At 38.1% G+C, this 16,468-nt stretch overlaps 1 protein-coding gene across 1 annotated transcript in view; it reads right to left on the bottom strand.

Moving 5' to 3' along the window:
* Positions 1–428: 428 nt before the first annotated feature.
* Positions 429–16,468, bottom strand: part of LOC124794843 (CLIP domain-containing serine protease HP8-like) — a 135,928-nt gene continuing 119,888 nt past the window's right edge. The window contains exons 4-7 of the mRNA XM_047258511.1: positions 15,984–16,092; positions 15,714–15,907; positions 4,544–4,639; positions 429–1,084 (exon numbers count right to left, since the gene is read on the bottom strand). Of these exons, the coding sequence (XP_047114467.1) occupies positions 768–1,084; positions 4,544–4,639; positions 15,714–15,907; positions 15,984–16,092 (716 nt within the window). The 3' untranslated portion in view covers positions 429–767. The remainder of the gene's footprint in view (positions 1,085–4,543; positions 4,640–15,713; positions 15,908–15,983; positions 16,093–16,468) is intronic.

Genomic DNA, 16,468 nt, shown 5'->3' with positions numbered 1-16,468 from the left:
TCAAGGCAATGACGATTGTTTTTTTTGACATCAAAGGGATTGTGCACATTGATTGGGTACCAGAGGGACAAACAGTGAATCAGCATTACTACATTAGCGTCCTGGCTACCCTACGTGAGCGAGTACGGAGAAAACGGAACGATTTGTGGAGAAAAAAAGTCATGGATCCTTCACCAAGACAATGCCCCAGCTCACAGTGCGTTGTCAGTGAAGACGTTTTTGGCAAAACACAACATTCCCATCTTAGATCATCCACCCTACTCACCTGATTTGGCCCCCTGTGACTTTTTTTCTTTTCCCTAAAGTCAAGTCGGCTTTGAAAGGAACTAGATTTGAGACTGTTGAAGCAGTAAAAGAAAAAGCGACGGAAGTAATGTATGGACTTACCGAAAATGATCTGCAGCATTGCTATGAACAGTGGAAAATTCGTATGGAGCGGTGTAGAGACCGAGGAGGAGAGTACATTGAAGGAGATCACATGAAATTGTAAATAATTGTAAATAAATGTTTTTTTCCAGCATCAGTCCGGTTTTTTTATAGCCACACCTCGTAGCACCTCGTTAGAGGTGCATAATTACCATATATACAGAATATACACTCTGAAAATATTTCACTAGATCTTGGTAAATGATCTCTATAGCATGATAAAGATCACACAATACAGCCAAAAATAAATAAAAACAGTCACTGCTATTGAAACAGTACCATATATACAACAGGTATCACAATTGTGGTCTTCGTTTTCGTTATGAAAACAAAATGTAGTTTCACGGCTGCATATTGTCAAGTACCCAATCCATGTAATATGCCACTCTTGTGTACACTCCTGGATAGCCCTCAGATGCACACTTCTTTGGGCCAAATGAAACTATTCCATACTGCACCATCACTGGACCCTTGTTACTGTTTTCATTTATCATTAAAGGCCCTCCACTGTCTCCAGCACATGAATCACGCCCTTCAGAGCCTCCTGCACATATCTGTTTGATGTTAATTACTGCACTAGTTCTTTTATATGCTGCAGCACATCTTTGTACAGGTACAACTGGAACTGTCACTTTGAGAAGCTTTGAACTGCTGGTTCCTGTAACAGTATTTTACTTTTACTTCATCTAATTGTTTGTCATTAATACTCTTATTGGAACAAGTTTTACACAGGCACTTAGAAGCGCAGTGATTTTAAAACTAAATTTTCATTGAAATGCTATTCCAGAACATTAGAGTCAACACATGAAATTTATTAATGTTATCCCCAAAAACATACCATCAATCCTACATCTATATCTACATCCATACTCTGCAAACCACTGAAGTGTGCAGCTCAAGGTACTTCCCATTATGCTATGTATCAAAATTTCTTCTTTCATTTGTGCACTGTGTATGGGAAGAAAATATCAGTTTCACATGTATGAGGAATGGTGTTATGAGATGTGACTGTGCTAGATGACTACAAAAAAGTGGTCTGACACATGTCATGATACAGAGGAAAGATAACATGAGGAAAGAAAGGATAGGGTGGTGGAGATAACATTATCAATTTTGATGTAATTTAATGATTTTCTAAGTGATGCAAGGGTTGGAGAAGAAAGGTATGTGAAGAAAAACAGTTAAGAATGAATTAAAACCAATGATTGATTTAATACAAAGTATCTCAATTATATAGAGGTTTAAATTTGACCCATTGCCATTTATCATTTATATCATTGAGGAAAAAGAATCAAATGATATGTCTGGAATTGTAGTATTGCAACTCCTGTGGTTTACTTGCTAGCAAGAAATATTTGTGAGGATACCATCATACAAAAAGCACACTTATTTTACTTTACTGTTTACTTGACCACATGGTTCATCACTATCTTTGTGGAATAACTATTTCACTACATGAAAACAGCTAATGTCTTCTTTTGACAATTTCAGTGAGTAAATTTATTAGTTGTTACATTTTTTGAACACCTGATCCTAAGGCATCACTCTTTATAGTATTATATTTATGAATGTTACCATTGTTTTCGATCAGTGAGCAATAGTTTACAACAATTTTCAAAGGGCAGTAAATTTACTGTATGTTTGTGAGCAGTAAGCCAGACTGTCTATAGACGCCATAACACAAGAAGAAGAAGAAGAAGAAGAAGAAGAAGAAGAAGAAAGGGCAGCAAATTTATTGTATGGTTGTGGGCAGTAAGCCAAACTGTCTGTAGTGGACTTCACATATTACTCTTATTACACACTCCTGTACAATGAGCACTTTCTTCACCAGTGAAGGGTTGGCAGAATACGTCTCTGTATGAGTGAAAATAAAAGCAGTTTGTCTACTTTTTGACAGCATCTTCAAAACTCTGCTCTTACACACAATGCAAAAGACTAAGTTCCAGTGTTTAAGTGGATCAATAATATTTGACTTTTTTTTGCGGGGGGGGGGGGGGGGGGGGGGGGTGTGAGTCATTAGTCTTCTGACTGGTTCAGCATGGCCAACCAGAAATTCTTGTTTTGTACCAACCTCTCCATCTCAGAATAGCACTTGTAACCATACATCCTCAATATTATTTGTTTGATTATTGGATGTTCTCCATGCTGGTCATAGCATGGGGTACTGACTGTTTATTGGATGTAAAAGAGAGGGATTTTTCTTTAATTGTTGTGATTCAAGATCTTTTCCTGGTTACCAACTTATGCCTATTGTGTGTCTGTCATAATATATAAACTGATAAACAATGTGGTGTTGGTGAGGGTCCATGCTGAAAATGTATCTGGAGAAGCCTCTAATAATGGTGAAATACCAACCTGAGGGTTTGCCTGCCACATGGCCAGACAACCAGGAGAGGTGGTTTGGGGTGCCATTTCATTTCATAGCAGGACCACCCTTACAGCACAGGTTGGATTGACAATATGCTATGCCCCTTTTTGTTCCCTTCATGGCGAGCCATCTTGGGCTTACATTTCAAAATGACAATGCCCACCCGCACTTGTTGCAAGTTTCTACTCCTTGTCTTTGTGCTTGCCAAATCCTACTTTGACCAGCAAGGTCACCAGATCTCCCCCCAATAGAGAACATTTGAGGCATTATAGGCAGGGCCCTCCAAGCAGCTCAGGATTTTGATGATCTAAGGCACCAGTTTGACAGACTTAGGCACTTTATCACTCAGGATATCCAACAACTTTTCAATCAATGCCAAGCCTAATAACAGCTTGTGCAAAGGCCAGAGAAGGACCAGCACATTATTGACTTCTCAATTTGTGAAGCTTTTCCTCTTGAATAAATTGTCCAAATTTTCTGGAATTGTAATCAACACTGATTTTACAATAGTTGTCACACTTATATGCCCTTTATGTCTTCAGCGTTGTGTGGCGGATATATTTTTGAACATCTGATGGTACGCCTCCAGATTCTGATCTTACACACCAACTTAAATAGTCACGTGGTTGCCACTTTCCTCAATGACTACAGAAGTTCCAAAGGAATTATCAGCATTTAACAATGCAAACACTCAAGCTACGTAATTTCTGTTTCATTTATTGATTTTCACTTAAGTATTATTTTGAGGGGGAAAGAGGAGTGTCATCAGGCCTAATGCAGTACACATGGTTACTTCCTATGCATTATACCACTTCAGTACCTGTCCGTATGCAATAATCAGTTAATAATTTTCAAGAAAGTTTTGTTTACCATTTATAATATTGTAGCATCTACATCAGATTGGATTACAGCACTTTTATCATCCACAAAGAGTCCCTAATGCCTGCACCTTGTGAAGGTGGTGAGCTTGTAGGGCATATTTCTGTGAAAACTCAAAAATGTTACATGAACTCAGCCCATTGTATCTGTCACTGTATCCATATTGGCTGAATGTGTTACTGTATTACTGTCACAGTATCCTAAAAATTCAGTGATCTTGCCTTGTCCCAACAGTACGCTAAGGTAAAAGACTCCCTATTTCTTGATGCCATCAATAAAGTGAAGGAAAGTATTGTGTTGTGACAATCTCCACCTAGGGAGCAGATGTGTAAACGATTCAAGACAGTTCTTAATCTATTCTGGGTCCAGAACCTCATGCATATGTAAAAATCCAAGTGCTGAAGACTTCCTAGTAGGGAGGGGGGGTGGGGGGGGTGGAGGCAGAGGGGTTGGGGTTGGGTGGACAGAGCAGGGGAAGGAAATGGGTGGTGGGGAGAGGGGGGTGAGAGAGAGGTGTGTGTGTGTGTGTGTGTGTGTGTGTGTGTGTGTGTGAGAGTGTGTGTGAGTGAGTGGGTGGGTGGGTGAGTGGGTGTGTGAGTGGGTGAGTGGGTGAGTGAGTAAGTGAGTAAATCCAACAAGTTTCATTGGTGTAGTACCAATAAAATTTAACAATACACCATTGTGTAGAAAATTTATTTCTATTTAAGAAATCCCAGTTTTGGAAGCTTTAGATTCACCATCTTGTAGTTAATTTGAGTTTCACCATTAGAAAGAAGGTGATGTTCTTTGTCTCCTTGTATTTTAGTCTGCAGTTTTGACAGTTGTATTTAAATAATAGAAATTAAACCTATTTTTAAATGAAATATTTACCTGTTTCAGTAACTCCCCAGCCAGCAACAATCATCCTCTTCTTGTTAGGGTTCATATACTGTTGCTCTTCTCCAACTGGTAAACAGATTGGCTTCACTGAAATAAAATTACATAAAAAAGTCCATGAAAGTGTAGCACTTTACTGCCTTAGCTGTATTGTAACAAGAGAATCGGTGTTGTTTTAAGGTAGTTTATCAACTTGATTGATAGTACATTTTGGAAGAAAAATTAGGTTGATACCATGAGCCTTGTGAGTATAATATATTAAGAAAACCAGCTTTCCGAATAAACTTTATTTCGTCTCACTAGAAAAAAATCAAAATACAAAGAATGTTTTTAAAACTTTTCTGTCCTACCATTTTTTTGTCTCCAAACCATTTGAAAGATTGCTGATATGACATATAGCCAATTTTTACACCTTATTTTCCTGACAGATTAACAAATTGACATTTGTGAAGAGAGCTCAATGAAAGTGAATGTACTGTTTCTCATTAAGAAATCTAAGTAAACTTAACTGAACAGGAATGCCAGGTTCATTTTTCTTCAACCATAGAGAATGTATTTGATGTCTTTAAAGAAATGCTTGCATACCGGATGATTCAGAAAGATGTGCACAATTTCAGTTGTCTATATTTTCTGCACTATTATTGTACTTGAATTAAATATATTTGAATGCAGATGTTGTAAAGTTTCGAATACTACTGTTAGAGTGCTCTGGCACTACAATAAGTGTAGTGTGTACTGCATCAGTTGGAAGTGAGCTGGCTGCTATGCAAACCAACACATTTTACATTCATTCACTCTGTTAAGTGAGACTGCAGCTGTGGTGCAGCATGCATTTAAGCCTAAGTTTATCATTGGAACTCCAATGAGGTGAGACACTAGTTAGTGTACAAACAATATTATCTATGACTGGAACAGACTCTTCAGGCAAATGATAAGATGAAGCATGGAGAATTTTGTGACCAAGTGCTCTGAAACAGAGAAAAAAGATGAATTGTTTCTGATTTGTGTAGTTTTTAGTGATGGAGCTATGATTCACTTAAATGGGAAGTCAACAGGAACGTCATTTGGATCTGGGGACTACAAAATGCCCACGTAACACTGGAACCTGAACTGGACAGCCCCAAAGTTAATTTATTTCGCAATGCATTGATGACAAAGGTTTATGAACCTTTCTCTTTTGATAACAGTATGGTTACTGGAATAACATATCTCAGAATGATGCAAAACTTGCTTGTTCCTCAAATGAATGAAGATCCAAGATTCACACTTTTTCAGCAGGATGGAGCTCCACCCCATTGGCATCTGAATGTTTGATGTTTCTGAATGAATGTCTACCTCAGTGATGGATAAGTTGCATTGAGAATGAAGACTTAGCACTTCACTTTGGGCCACTGAGGTCACCTGATTTCACATTCTGCAATTTTTTTCCTGTGAGAGTTTGTGAAATGTGCAGTTTATGTACCATCTCTTCTCACAGATCTGAATGGTTTTCCCATTTGAAAGACCTAAGTAAATGTATCACGTCTGCAATGGACCTAGTCATGCAAGACATTTGTCACAGAGCGTGGCAGGAATTCAGTTACTGTCTAGATGTTATCCATGCAGCCAGAGGAGGATGTATTGCACATTTCTCACCTTCCACATATGTATAATCAAATGTAATTTACAGAATTAAAATGCAACATACAGTGCAGGAAATATAGGCAATTTAAACTGTGACCATCTTTTTGTATCACCCTGGTATAACACTATCATGTTCATTCATATTGCCTGGCTAGGGTGCAGTCTAACTGATACAAATTAAAAATCTGCAGATGTAGCACTAATAAAGGGCACTGTGGTTCATTAATAAAATGTAGGATATATTTCTACATCTACATGATTACTCTGCTATTCACAATAAAGTGCCTGGCAGAGGGTTCAATGAACCACCCTCAAGCTGTCTCTCTACCATCCTACTCTCAAAAGGCACATGAGAAAAACGAGCATTTAAATTTTTCTGTGCCAATCCTGATTTCTCTTTTATCATGACGATCATTTCTCCCTGTGTAGATAGGTGCCAACAGAATGTTTTCGCAATTGGAGGAGAAATCTGGTGATTGAAATTTCATGAGAAGATCCTGTCACAATGAAAAACGCCTTTGTTCCAATGATTGCCACTCCAATTCACGTATCATGTCTATGGCACTATCTCCCCTATTTTGCAGTAATACAAAACAAGCCACCCTTCTTTGTACTTTTTCCATGTCATCCGTCAGTCCCACCTAATGCAGATCCCACACAGCACGGTAATACTCTAGAACAGGGCAGACAAGCATTGTGTAAGCAGTCTCTTTAATAGACCTGTTGCACCTTTTAAGTGTCCGCAACTCGTGGTCTTGCAGTAGCGTTCTCGCTTCCCGCGCATGGGGTCCCGGATTTTATTCCCGGTGGGGCGAGGGATTTTCTCTGCCTGATGATGACTGAGTGTTGTGTCTTTCATCATCATTTCATCCCCATTGACATGCATGTCACCAAAGTGGCGTCAACTCGAAAGACTTGCACCAGGCGAATGGTCTACCCGACGGGAGGCCCTAGCCACACGGCATTTCCATTTACCTTTTAAGTGTTCTGCCAATGAATTGGACTCTTTGGTTTGCTCTACCCACAACATTATCTATGTGATTATCCCAATTTAGGTTATTTGTAATTGTAATCCCTAAGTATTTTGTTGAATTTACAGCCTTCAGATTTGTGCGAATTATCGCGTAATCAATATTTAATGGATTTCTTTTAATACTCATTTGAATAACTTCACACTTTTCTTTATTCAGGGTCAATTGCCACTTTTCGCACCCTACAGATACCTTATCTAAATCATTTTGCAATTCATTTCGGTCATCTGATGACTTTACAAGATGGTAAATGACAGCATCATCTGCAAACAATCTAAGATGGCTACTAAGATTGTCTCCTACATTGTTAATATATATCAGGAACAATAGAGGGCCTATAACACCCTTGGGGAACACCAGATATTACTTCTATTTTACTCAATTACTTTCCGTCTACTATTACAAACTGATCTTTCTGACCGGAAATCACGAGTCCAGTCACACAACTGAGGCAATATTCCATAGGCACACAGTTTGGTTAGAAGATGCATGTGGGGAATGGTGTCAAAAGCTTTCTGGAAATCTAAAAATATGGAATCAATTTGACATTCCCTGTCGATAGCACTCATTACTTCATGAGTATAAAGAGCTAGTTGTGTTTCGCAAGAATGATATTTTCTGAATCCATACTGACTATGCGTCAATAAATCTCATTACCTTTGAGGTACTTACAATGTTCAAATACAGTATACGCTCCAAAACCCTACTGCAATCAATGTTAGTGATATGGGCCTGTAATTCAACGGATGACTCCTACTTCCCTTTTTGGGTACTGGTGTGACTTGAGCAATTTTCCAGTCTTTAGGTATGGATCTTTCTGTGAGTGAGCAATTGTATATAATTGCTAAATATGGAGCTATTGTATCACAGTTCATTGGTGGCCATTCATGTGGATAGACAGCTTGTTGGTTGTCAAGCCCACATACAACACAAAACAGTGGTTGCATGTAGATCATATGACTGGTTTCAAAGGTAGCCCTGCCGTTGATGGGACATGGGATGCTTTTGACTGGACCTGGAGTAGGTGGTGATGGGAGGATTTGTGGGACAGGTCTTGCATATAGGGCTATCATGGGCATATGAACCATGAGGCAAAGGGTTATAAGCAGGGGTTCAGTAGGGATGAATGAGGATATTATGTAAGTTCGGTGAGTGGTGGAATACCATGTGGGAAGGATGGAAAGGGCAGAGGGTATTACTCAATTTAGGGCCCAATGAGATGTAATCAAAACCCTGGCAGAGAATGTGATTCAGTTGGTTCGGTCCTGTGTGGTACTGAGTTATGAAGGAAATGCTCCTCTGTGGGCAGACAGTAGGACTTTGAGAGGTGGTGAGTGACTGGAGAGAGAAGGCACGGGAGATATGTTCCTGTATGAGGTTAGGAGAGACATTATGGTCTATGGAGGCCTTACTGGGATGCTTGATATATTTTGAGGGGTACTGCTTGTCACTACAGATGTGATGGCCATGGGTGGCTAGGTATGGAAGGGACTTCTTGGTATGGCATGGGTGGCAGCTGTCAAAGTGGATGTATTGCTAGTGGTTGATAGGTTTGATATGAATGGAGGTACTGAAGTAGATGGAGGTTAACATTGAGGAAGGTGGCTTGCTGGGTCGAGGAGGACCAGGCGAAGCAAATGGGGGAGAAGGTGCTGAGATCTGGAGGAACATGGATAAGGTGTCCTCATCCTAAATTCAGATCACAAAGATGTCATCAATGAATCTGAATCAGGCTCTGGGATGTTTAGGAAGGATTCATTTACATGATCCATGAATAGGTTGGTATTTGATGGGGTCATGGGTCTGTAATATCTGTAACATTGATTTGTTTTTAGGTGGTGGTGATGCCTTGAAAGACAAAGTAATTGCAGGTGATGATATAGTTGGTCATGGTCAACAGGAAGGAGGTTGTAGGTTTGGAATCCATTGGGCACTGGGAAACTTAGTTTTCAGTAGTGGCAAACCCATAGGTATTAGGGATGTTCGTATAAAGGAAGGTGGCATCAACAGTGATAAGCAGAGTGCTGTGTGGTGAAGGAACATGAGCTGAAGAATCAGTGAAGGAAACGGTTGGTGTCTTTTATACAGGAAGGTAGGTTGCAGGTAACAGGCTGAAGGTGTTGGGTCTATGAGAACAGATATTCTGTCAGTGGCAGCACAGTAACTGGTCACAACGGGGTGTACTGGGTGGTTGAGTTTATGGACTTTAGGAAGGATATAGAAGGTGGGAGTGTGGGGAGTGTTAGGGGTGAGGTAAGAGATGGACTCTGGGGAGACATTGTAGGATGGGCCAAAGACTTTTTGATAGAGACTGGAGATCATGCTGGATTTCTGAAATGGGAGTGGTGTGGCAGTTTTTGTAGGTGGATGAATTTTACAGCTGGTGGAGTCCCTCTGCAGGTAATCTTTGTTGTTCAGAACTCCAGTGGTAGAGCCTTTGTAAACAGATTTGAGTATAAAGTTTGGATCAGTTTTTAGGTGGTGGATTTCAGTTCTTTCTGCAGATATAAGGTTAGTTTAAATATTGAGTGATTTGGGGAATGATGGTGATGCAAGGCACAAAGTTCAAAAAGTGTGGAAAGTTAATGGGTGGGAGGGGGGGATTTGGGGGCAGCGAACTATGGATTATGGTTGAATGAAAATAGAAACTGTGTCAGAAGAGGGTTCAACATTAGGTGTTGTTTGAGTCTGGTAGGGTTGATGGCGAAAATGTGTTTCCACTGTAGGGAATGTGAGAAGGAGAGATTTTCTTTAACAAGTGCACCATGACTTAATTTGGGAGTGGGGCAAAAGCTAAGGGCCTTTGGGAAGGACTGATACTTCTGTGGGAGTAACAATTTTGGAGGAAATGTCCATGACTGTGTTTCAGATCTGTTTAATCGCTGTATTCTGTGTGCTGGTGGGAGGGAGTTTTTGAGGGTGAGGTAAATGTAGAAGATCATGAGGCAGGGATTGTCAGCTGTGAGTGGATGTAGGTAAGGTTTGAAGGCTGCTTTAGAGGTAGTGGACAGTGGTAGTCGAAGGCAGGAGTAGGAGACAAAACTGGTTGGAGAGTTTCTTGAGGTGGTGTCATGCATGCTGCTCTAGTTCTTGGAAAGCAAGAGCTTATGTGTAAGATAGGATGCAGGAATATGAGCTGCACAGCAGCAGAATACATTGTAAAAATCAAAGATGAATTATGGGGATACACGATGAAACCTCAGGAAGTACGCTGACAGTGAAAGGCAAAAACAACTGAAGCTGGTGTCAAGTAACAATGGATCAAAGACAAAAATAAATGAAAAGACTATAGTATGGGTTCTGGTTGGTGGGTGGATACGTATGAAGAGGGGTACAGCAGCTGTGACCAGACTAGATGAAGTTAGTGTGTGCAATCTGGAAAAAGAGAGGAAAAAGAAGGGGAGGGGTTGGGGAAAGGTTGGTAGAATGAGCTACAAGTCTGTGTGGCAGAGAAATATATATGAAAAGTAACATGCAAAAACAAGTGACAGTGATGCAGGAAGAGTGATCTATTTGAAAATCTAGGATTAATTATATTGGTGAGAATAATATGGGACATGAGATGGTGCAACAACAATCGACATAGTCATGTAGACGTGTTGTATTTCGATGGAACGGTTGATGCAGTGGTGTTAATTTTCATTATTATGGGTGAGTGTGGAAAATTAAGGCAAAGAGGTGGTGACAGACCACAGCATACCTAAAAAGGAGAAATACAATCAGTGGGTTAATGGAGCCATCTTGGGGTTATCATGATGCCTCCAATAATAACTGAAATCAGTTGTCTTATCACATCATGGCATGGACACACACATTGAAAAATTTTATTAAAATGGAGTCCAGCCATGAAAACCTACACTCTTATATATGCATCAGCCTTCTTTTCACAAGACATTATGGATACTCAATTCTGATGGTCAGCAGTTGTGTCTCTGCTTTGTCAACTCCATGCCTACCAAGTTCTGGTGAAACAATGGATGAAATGGCCATCAGTAATATCCACATTCAGAGTCCAATGAACTCCTTGCAGATGGGAAAATACCATGGACAGTTCATTTTACTGTTGTGTTCTCCCTTAAATTTCATTATCAACTGAATGCACTAATGCTACATCTTAAATATCAAGGGACAAATCTTTAAGCTCTTCATGTCTCTTCTCTGATGAGAAGTAATACATCTTTTCCTTCATTGTTTATAATTTCTTAAAAACCTTGCAAGTCAAAGAAAAACTTATTACTCCTGAAATAGAAAAGTATTTACGGCATTCTTGATCTCAGTGAATAAATAAATGAACACGCAGTTAAATACATAGTATAACAACTGATGGGTTACCAGATTTAGAGTAACACCTAGTAATAAAAACTAACATCTAAGTTACCTAAGATTGACAAAGATGATTCTCATTCTTATTTTTAAGAGAATTTCATTTTGTTTCTGCCTTGCTCACAATTCTTTATGTTTCATGTTTGTTCTATTCTGTAGTAGACGTAGCCATGAAGATGTATGTGTATTCCATACAAATTATCTCAAATTAATACATTGTATCCGTGCAATAGCTCTGTTGGCCCAGTGGTAATGTGCCAGGCTACAAAGACAAAGGTCTCAGGTTCTATTCTCGTCCAATCTTAGGATTTTTGTGTCACTTATCACTTCCTCCACATCTGGCAATGTTTGTTGATATAAAAATGCTTACTTGTATATGGTTCAGAATCCACATCACACTGTAGGTTCCCCTATAATTGGCTGGTTGATTCAGTTCAAAGGTTGGAGGAAGGCACCGCATACCACCTCCTACAGAACCATGCCTCATAAAGCACTGTTGTGTTCAAAATAGTCTTCAGATTGATGACTGCTTTACTTGCTAGTTCAATTGCAGCTTCATTCCCTTCTAATGTAGTCAACTGGGACAATGATGATTGTGTATTGTCTACTAGTTTGCTATGAAGGAATATGAACATAAAATATTAAAAAAAAAAATTGGACAAGGCAGAAAGAAGTCTGAAAGTTTATCAAGGACTCAACTACACAACTAGTTGGTGAATGGGAAAGCTAACTGATGTGAGTGCCAAAACTGAGCTGTTAGTGCTTTTATTTTTATTTTTTTCATAGCAATCTACATACCAGTTTCAAAGCAAGATTCAAGTAGAGCTGCTGCTAAGTTCAGGGAGAACTAACTGTCGTATGAAAGAGTTCCAAGTGCTGCAGCATTACTGCCAACTTGTCGATAAAACATATGACTCACTATAATGTAGTTTAGTGCTCTTTCAATTGATTGTTCTATTGAAATTTGTGTATTTTTTGAAAGTTATGTCCAGGCTCTCAGTTCGTGTCAGGTTACAGGAAAGAGAAACATTACTTAGGAGTCAGTGGGAAGTCCTAAAATACTTGAAAAACCAACAATAAGAGAGAAGAGAGGAAAACAAGTGCCAATAAACAAGGATAGCCTCCATTACAATTGGTATTTTTGACCACATTTCAATAAAAAAAAGGAGGTCGCTATTAAGGTGATGCTGTGAAGTATTAAAAAATGGAAAGAAAAATGATTTTTAAATTTTGACATTGCCTTAGGAAAAACAAATAGACATCTCAAGAGTTGCTATTAACTACAGCTCAAGGCCGAGTACCAGAAGAAATGCTATAGAGATGTCCTTCAGTGTGACATGCAGCTGATTCTGAAATGAAGAGTTTGTTATGTGATATCAGCAGAATTTTTGGGCTCTACTTTTGATGTACCCTAGACTGAAATGCAGGAAAAAAGAAATTTGTGCTGCATTTGAATTTTTAGTAAAGAAAATAAGGATTTTTTTAACTTGTGCTAAACCCTTAACAACTTAATTAAGAGTTATATTTAGGTCACATTCTATGACTCAACATACATTTAAATCTTTATATGCCTTTAAAAATTGTAAAAATCTGTTAGACCTGGTTTTGTCAAAATTGGTAGCAGTACTGGAAAATGTGAATCATTACAAGGAATTAACAAAAGAATAAATAAAGAACTTGTTAATATTCTTACCACCACACAAATTCTTCACTTTATTGAAAAAATTTATGTTTTTGGCACTCAGAGCTATTAGATTTACCACTCAACAGTGTCACCCATTCTCCTTCCATTTTTTTATACTCCACCTAGGACTTTTCCATATCACATGAACTGAGATTATAAAAACTTTTTTTTCTGATTTATAAAGTAAATAATTACCTGAAGAAACAGCACTTTTGTATTGTGGAGGGGAAACAGACCCCCATCAAATTCACACTTACACAGTTTCTAGCTATTAACAATACTAAGCCATACATATAAAATTCAGTTAAATGAATTTAACGGAAAATAATAGTGTAAATATTTGGATACAGTGGAATCACACAGCCAAGCATGCCAAAAATTTATTCGAACATGTACCTAGGTTTTGACAGATATAAACCTGTCTTCCTCAAAGGAAGCAGTAACACCTAAAAATCTGGTGTAGTACGACCTGTACATGGAAGTCATATGTGCAGCAAAAAGAAACATAAAAAATTACTTACAGTGGCAATATAAAATAAACTTATATGTTATGTATTGTGTGAAAAGAGGAATGAAGTCATAAGGTTTAGTCAATAGTAAAAATGATCCACATAAAATCTAAGGCAGATGGGCATCATACAGACTAACAGAAAACAGGGCAGAAGGGACATCCCTGCAGGATACTTAGCCCCAGAGATGCTCAAATGACAAGTGGTGCCAACCACAAAAGACAGCTGATACGTTATTGAAGTTACATTAAAATAGTATTTATGGAAACAGCAACATAACAAAAACTATTATAAAAATCATATAAATCTATGCAAACGGTGAACAAAACTATGATGCACATTAAAGTAAGATAGTCACAGATTTTGTCTTTGAGAAAAATAACACTTTGAAACAGTGCAGAAAACCTGATACAGCTGCTATGTGAGATTAAGAATAAGCTGAAAGCCACCGAAAATAAATCTGTTTTTAAGCTGTAAGTGATCATTAAGAATAAAGCCCCTATAATTGAAATTGTGCTTAAAGTTTTGAAATTCCTCCAGCAAGTGCAATCTAAAACCCTTCTCCTCCCTATGCAAAATAATTATGTCTTTGAATTTAATAGAAGAGTGTGCACACTGTATGTGATGCTCGGCAAAAATAGAGCCATGAATGTTATAGCCTCCTTTACCCAATAATGTGATTTGAATCTAACTTTGACTGCTCCTTCTGTCTGCACTATATAGAAAAAGTGACAACCATTACACTTTATTTTACACATCTAGAATGAGGAAATAGTTCTCATTACACTTTAAGGCATGAATTAAATTTTTTCCAAGATTTTTGTTTGCCGAGAACCAAAATTTACAGCTATATTTCGTAGTAGAAGGCAGCTTATCTGGAAATGGTACAGAAAAAAAATTACCGTCCTTTTTACCTTATATTTCCATATTTTATTTTTTAGCAGTTTTATTAGCCAATATTCGATCTGATAATGCCTAATGACGGTTCAGAGCCATTATTACTGGCTACAGTTTCAATCAAACTCATCTCTTCCCAAAAATTCTGTAGGGATAATGGAGTAACCAAAGTGTGAGAATGGAAAAAGGCCAATCTGTGAGCTTGAGGGTGAGCTGAATCAGCCAGAATAGTGCTATCTGAAAAAGTTTGCTTATGAAAGATTCTGAAGTCTATTTGTACGTATGATGTATGATTGTCTTAGATTTTATATGGATAATTTGTACTGTTGACTAAGCCTTATGGTTATGCCATAGCATTTATATGGATCATTTCATTGTTTACTAAGCCTTATGACTACTTTTCTCTTTCCACACAATATGTAACCCATAAGTTTATGTTATATTTCCACTGTATGTAACTTTTTATGTTTCTTTTTGCTGTACATATGACTTACTTGTACTTGTTGTAATATATATATTTTTAGGTGTTGTTACTTCTTTTAAGGAAGACAGGTTTATATCTGTCTAAACCTTGGTAAAGGTTTGAATAAACTTTTCGTGTGCAATTGCTTGGCTGCATGATTCTGACTGGATCCAAATTCTACAGTTGCTGACTGCTGCCATGTTCAAGAGCACAAGTACGTATTTTTTTCCGAATGCCATCACCTAATCTACCATGTGAATATAAACGGTAGTGTAGTGCAGAAATGTACGTGGAATTAATATTTCTTTAGTCAGTATTTAACATACACTACATCTAGACAGTAAAATAACAAATTCACCCTCATCAGGGTCACTGATTTCACACTTACTCTGTTCCTTTGTCTCCCCCTTTTTCATAAGAACTATGCCACTATGTGGCTTGCCTGATCAGTCCATTTCCTCCAACTCTATCCTCTCTTTGGCAGAATAACAAACTTGTACTTCCAAAAACCGCAACTTAAGATTTTTTCCATTAAAGCTACTGGATATGTACTACAACCATTTTCCTCATAGATGATAATACTAAATCTGCTTTTTCCTAGCCATTCAAAATGTTCATGAATGATTATTTTTACCTGTCTCTGTGAATTGAGCTTCTCCTCGAATACGCACAAGACCAACATCATTTTGAAGTTTGTCTTTCGTGAATGATGGATGTGCAATTGCATATTCAATTTCAAAGTCCTGTGGTTCTGGTGCACAAACTAGCCCATTGTCTTCACAGTCTCTTGGGCTTCTGAGGTCATGCTCTCCCAGTCTTATCGTGGATCTGTGTAATTGAAAATGGTCACAATAAGTGAGATTGTATTGATGGGATAAACTATGAGTAGCTTAGTTGAACTTACAGTTTTAATCCAGAAGGGTCATGTGGATTTGGTATGCAATGGGCAGCAGTTAAGACGTACTTCCCATTAATAAGTGATCCTCCACAACGGAATCCATAAAACTTATTATCTGCAAACAATTTACATTAATTAAAGCCAGATAGGGTTCCTTTAATATTAATCAATTTATTTCAAATAACCAATTCAAACTTAAGTTACATCTATCGTAAGTATCTGATATCTGCATTATACTGGACAGATTAGAAAGAAACAAATTTTCACCTGAATTACATAAGGAGGGAAGAAAGTAAATGTTGGATCAGTGCCTTAGAATCTTAATTTCCTAACCAGAATCTGCAGTGGAAAATGAAGCAACAGTAAGTTTTTTCTAGATAACAAAATCAACATAGAGTTAAGGGCACTGTAATTCCAGCCAAGGAAAAATAAAATAAGTGAATGGAAGGGAAACAACGGTAATTACACAAATAACAGCAAAATATGAAGTT

This window comes from Schistocerca piceifrons, chromosome 1 (genome assembly GCF_021461385.2).
Source record: "Schistocerca piceifrons isolate TAMUIC-IGC-003096 chromosome 1, iqSchPice1.1, whole genome shotgun sequence".
Taxonomy (NCBI): Eukaryota; Metazoa; Arthropoda; class Insecta; order Orthoptera; family Acrididae; genus Schistocerca; species Schistocerca piceifrons.
The sequence above is the reverse complement of the archived record's forward strand: the minus strand, read 5'-3'. Positions and strand labels throughout refer to the sequence as shown.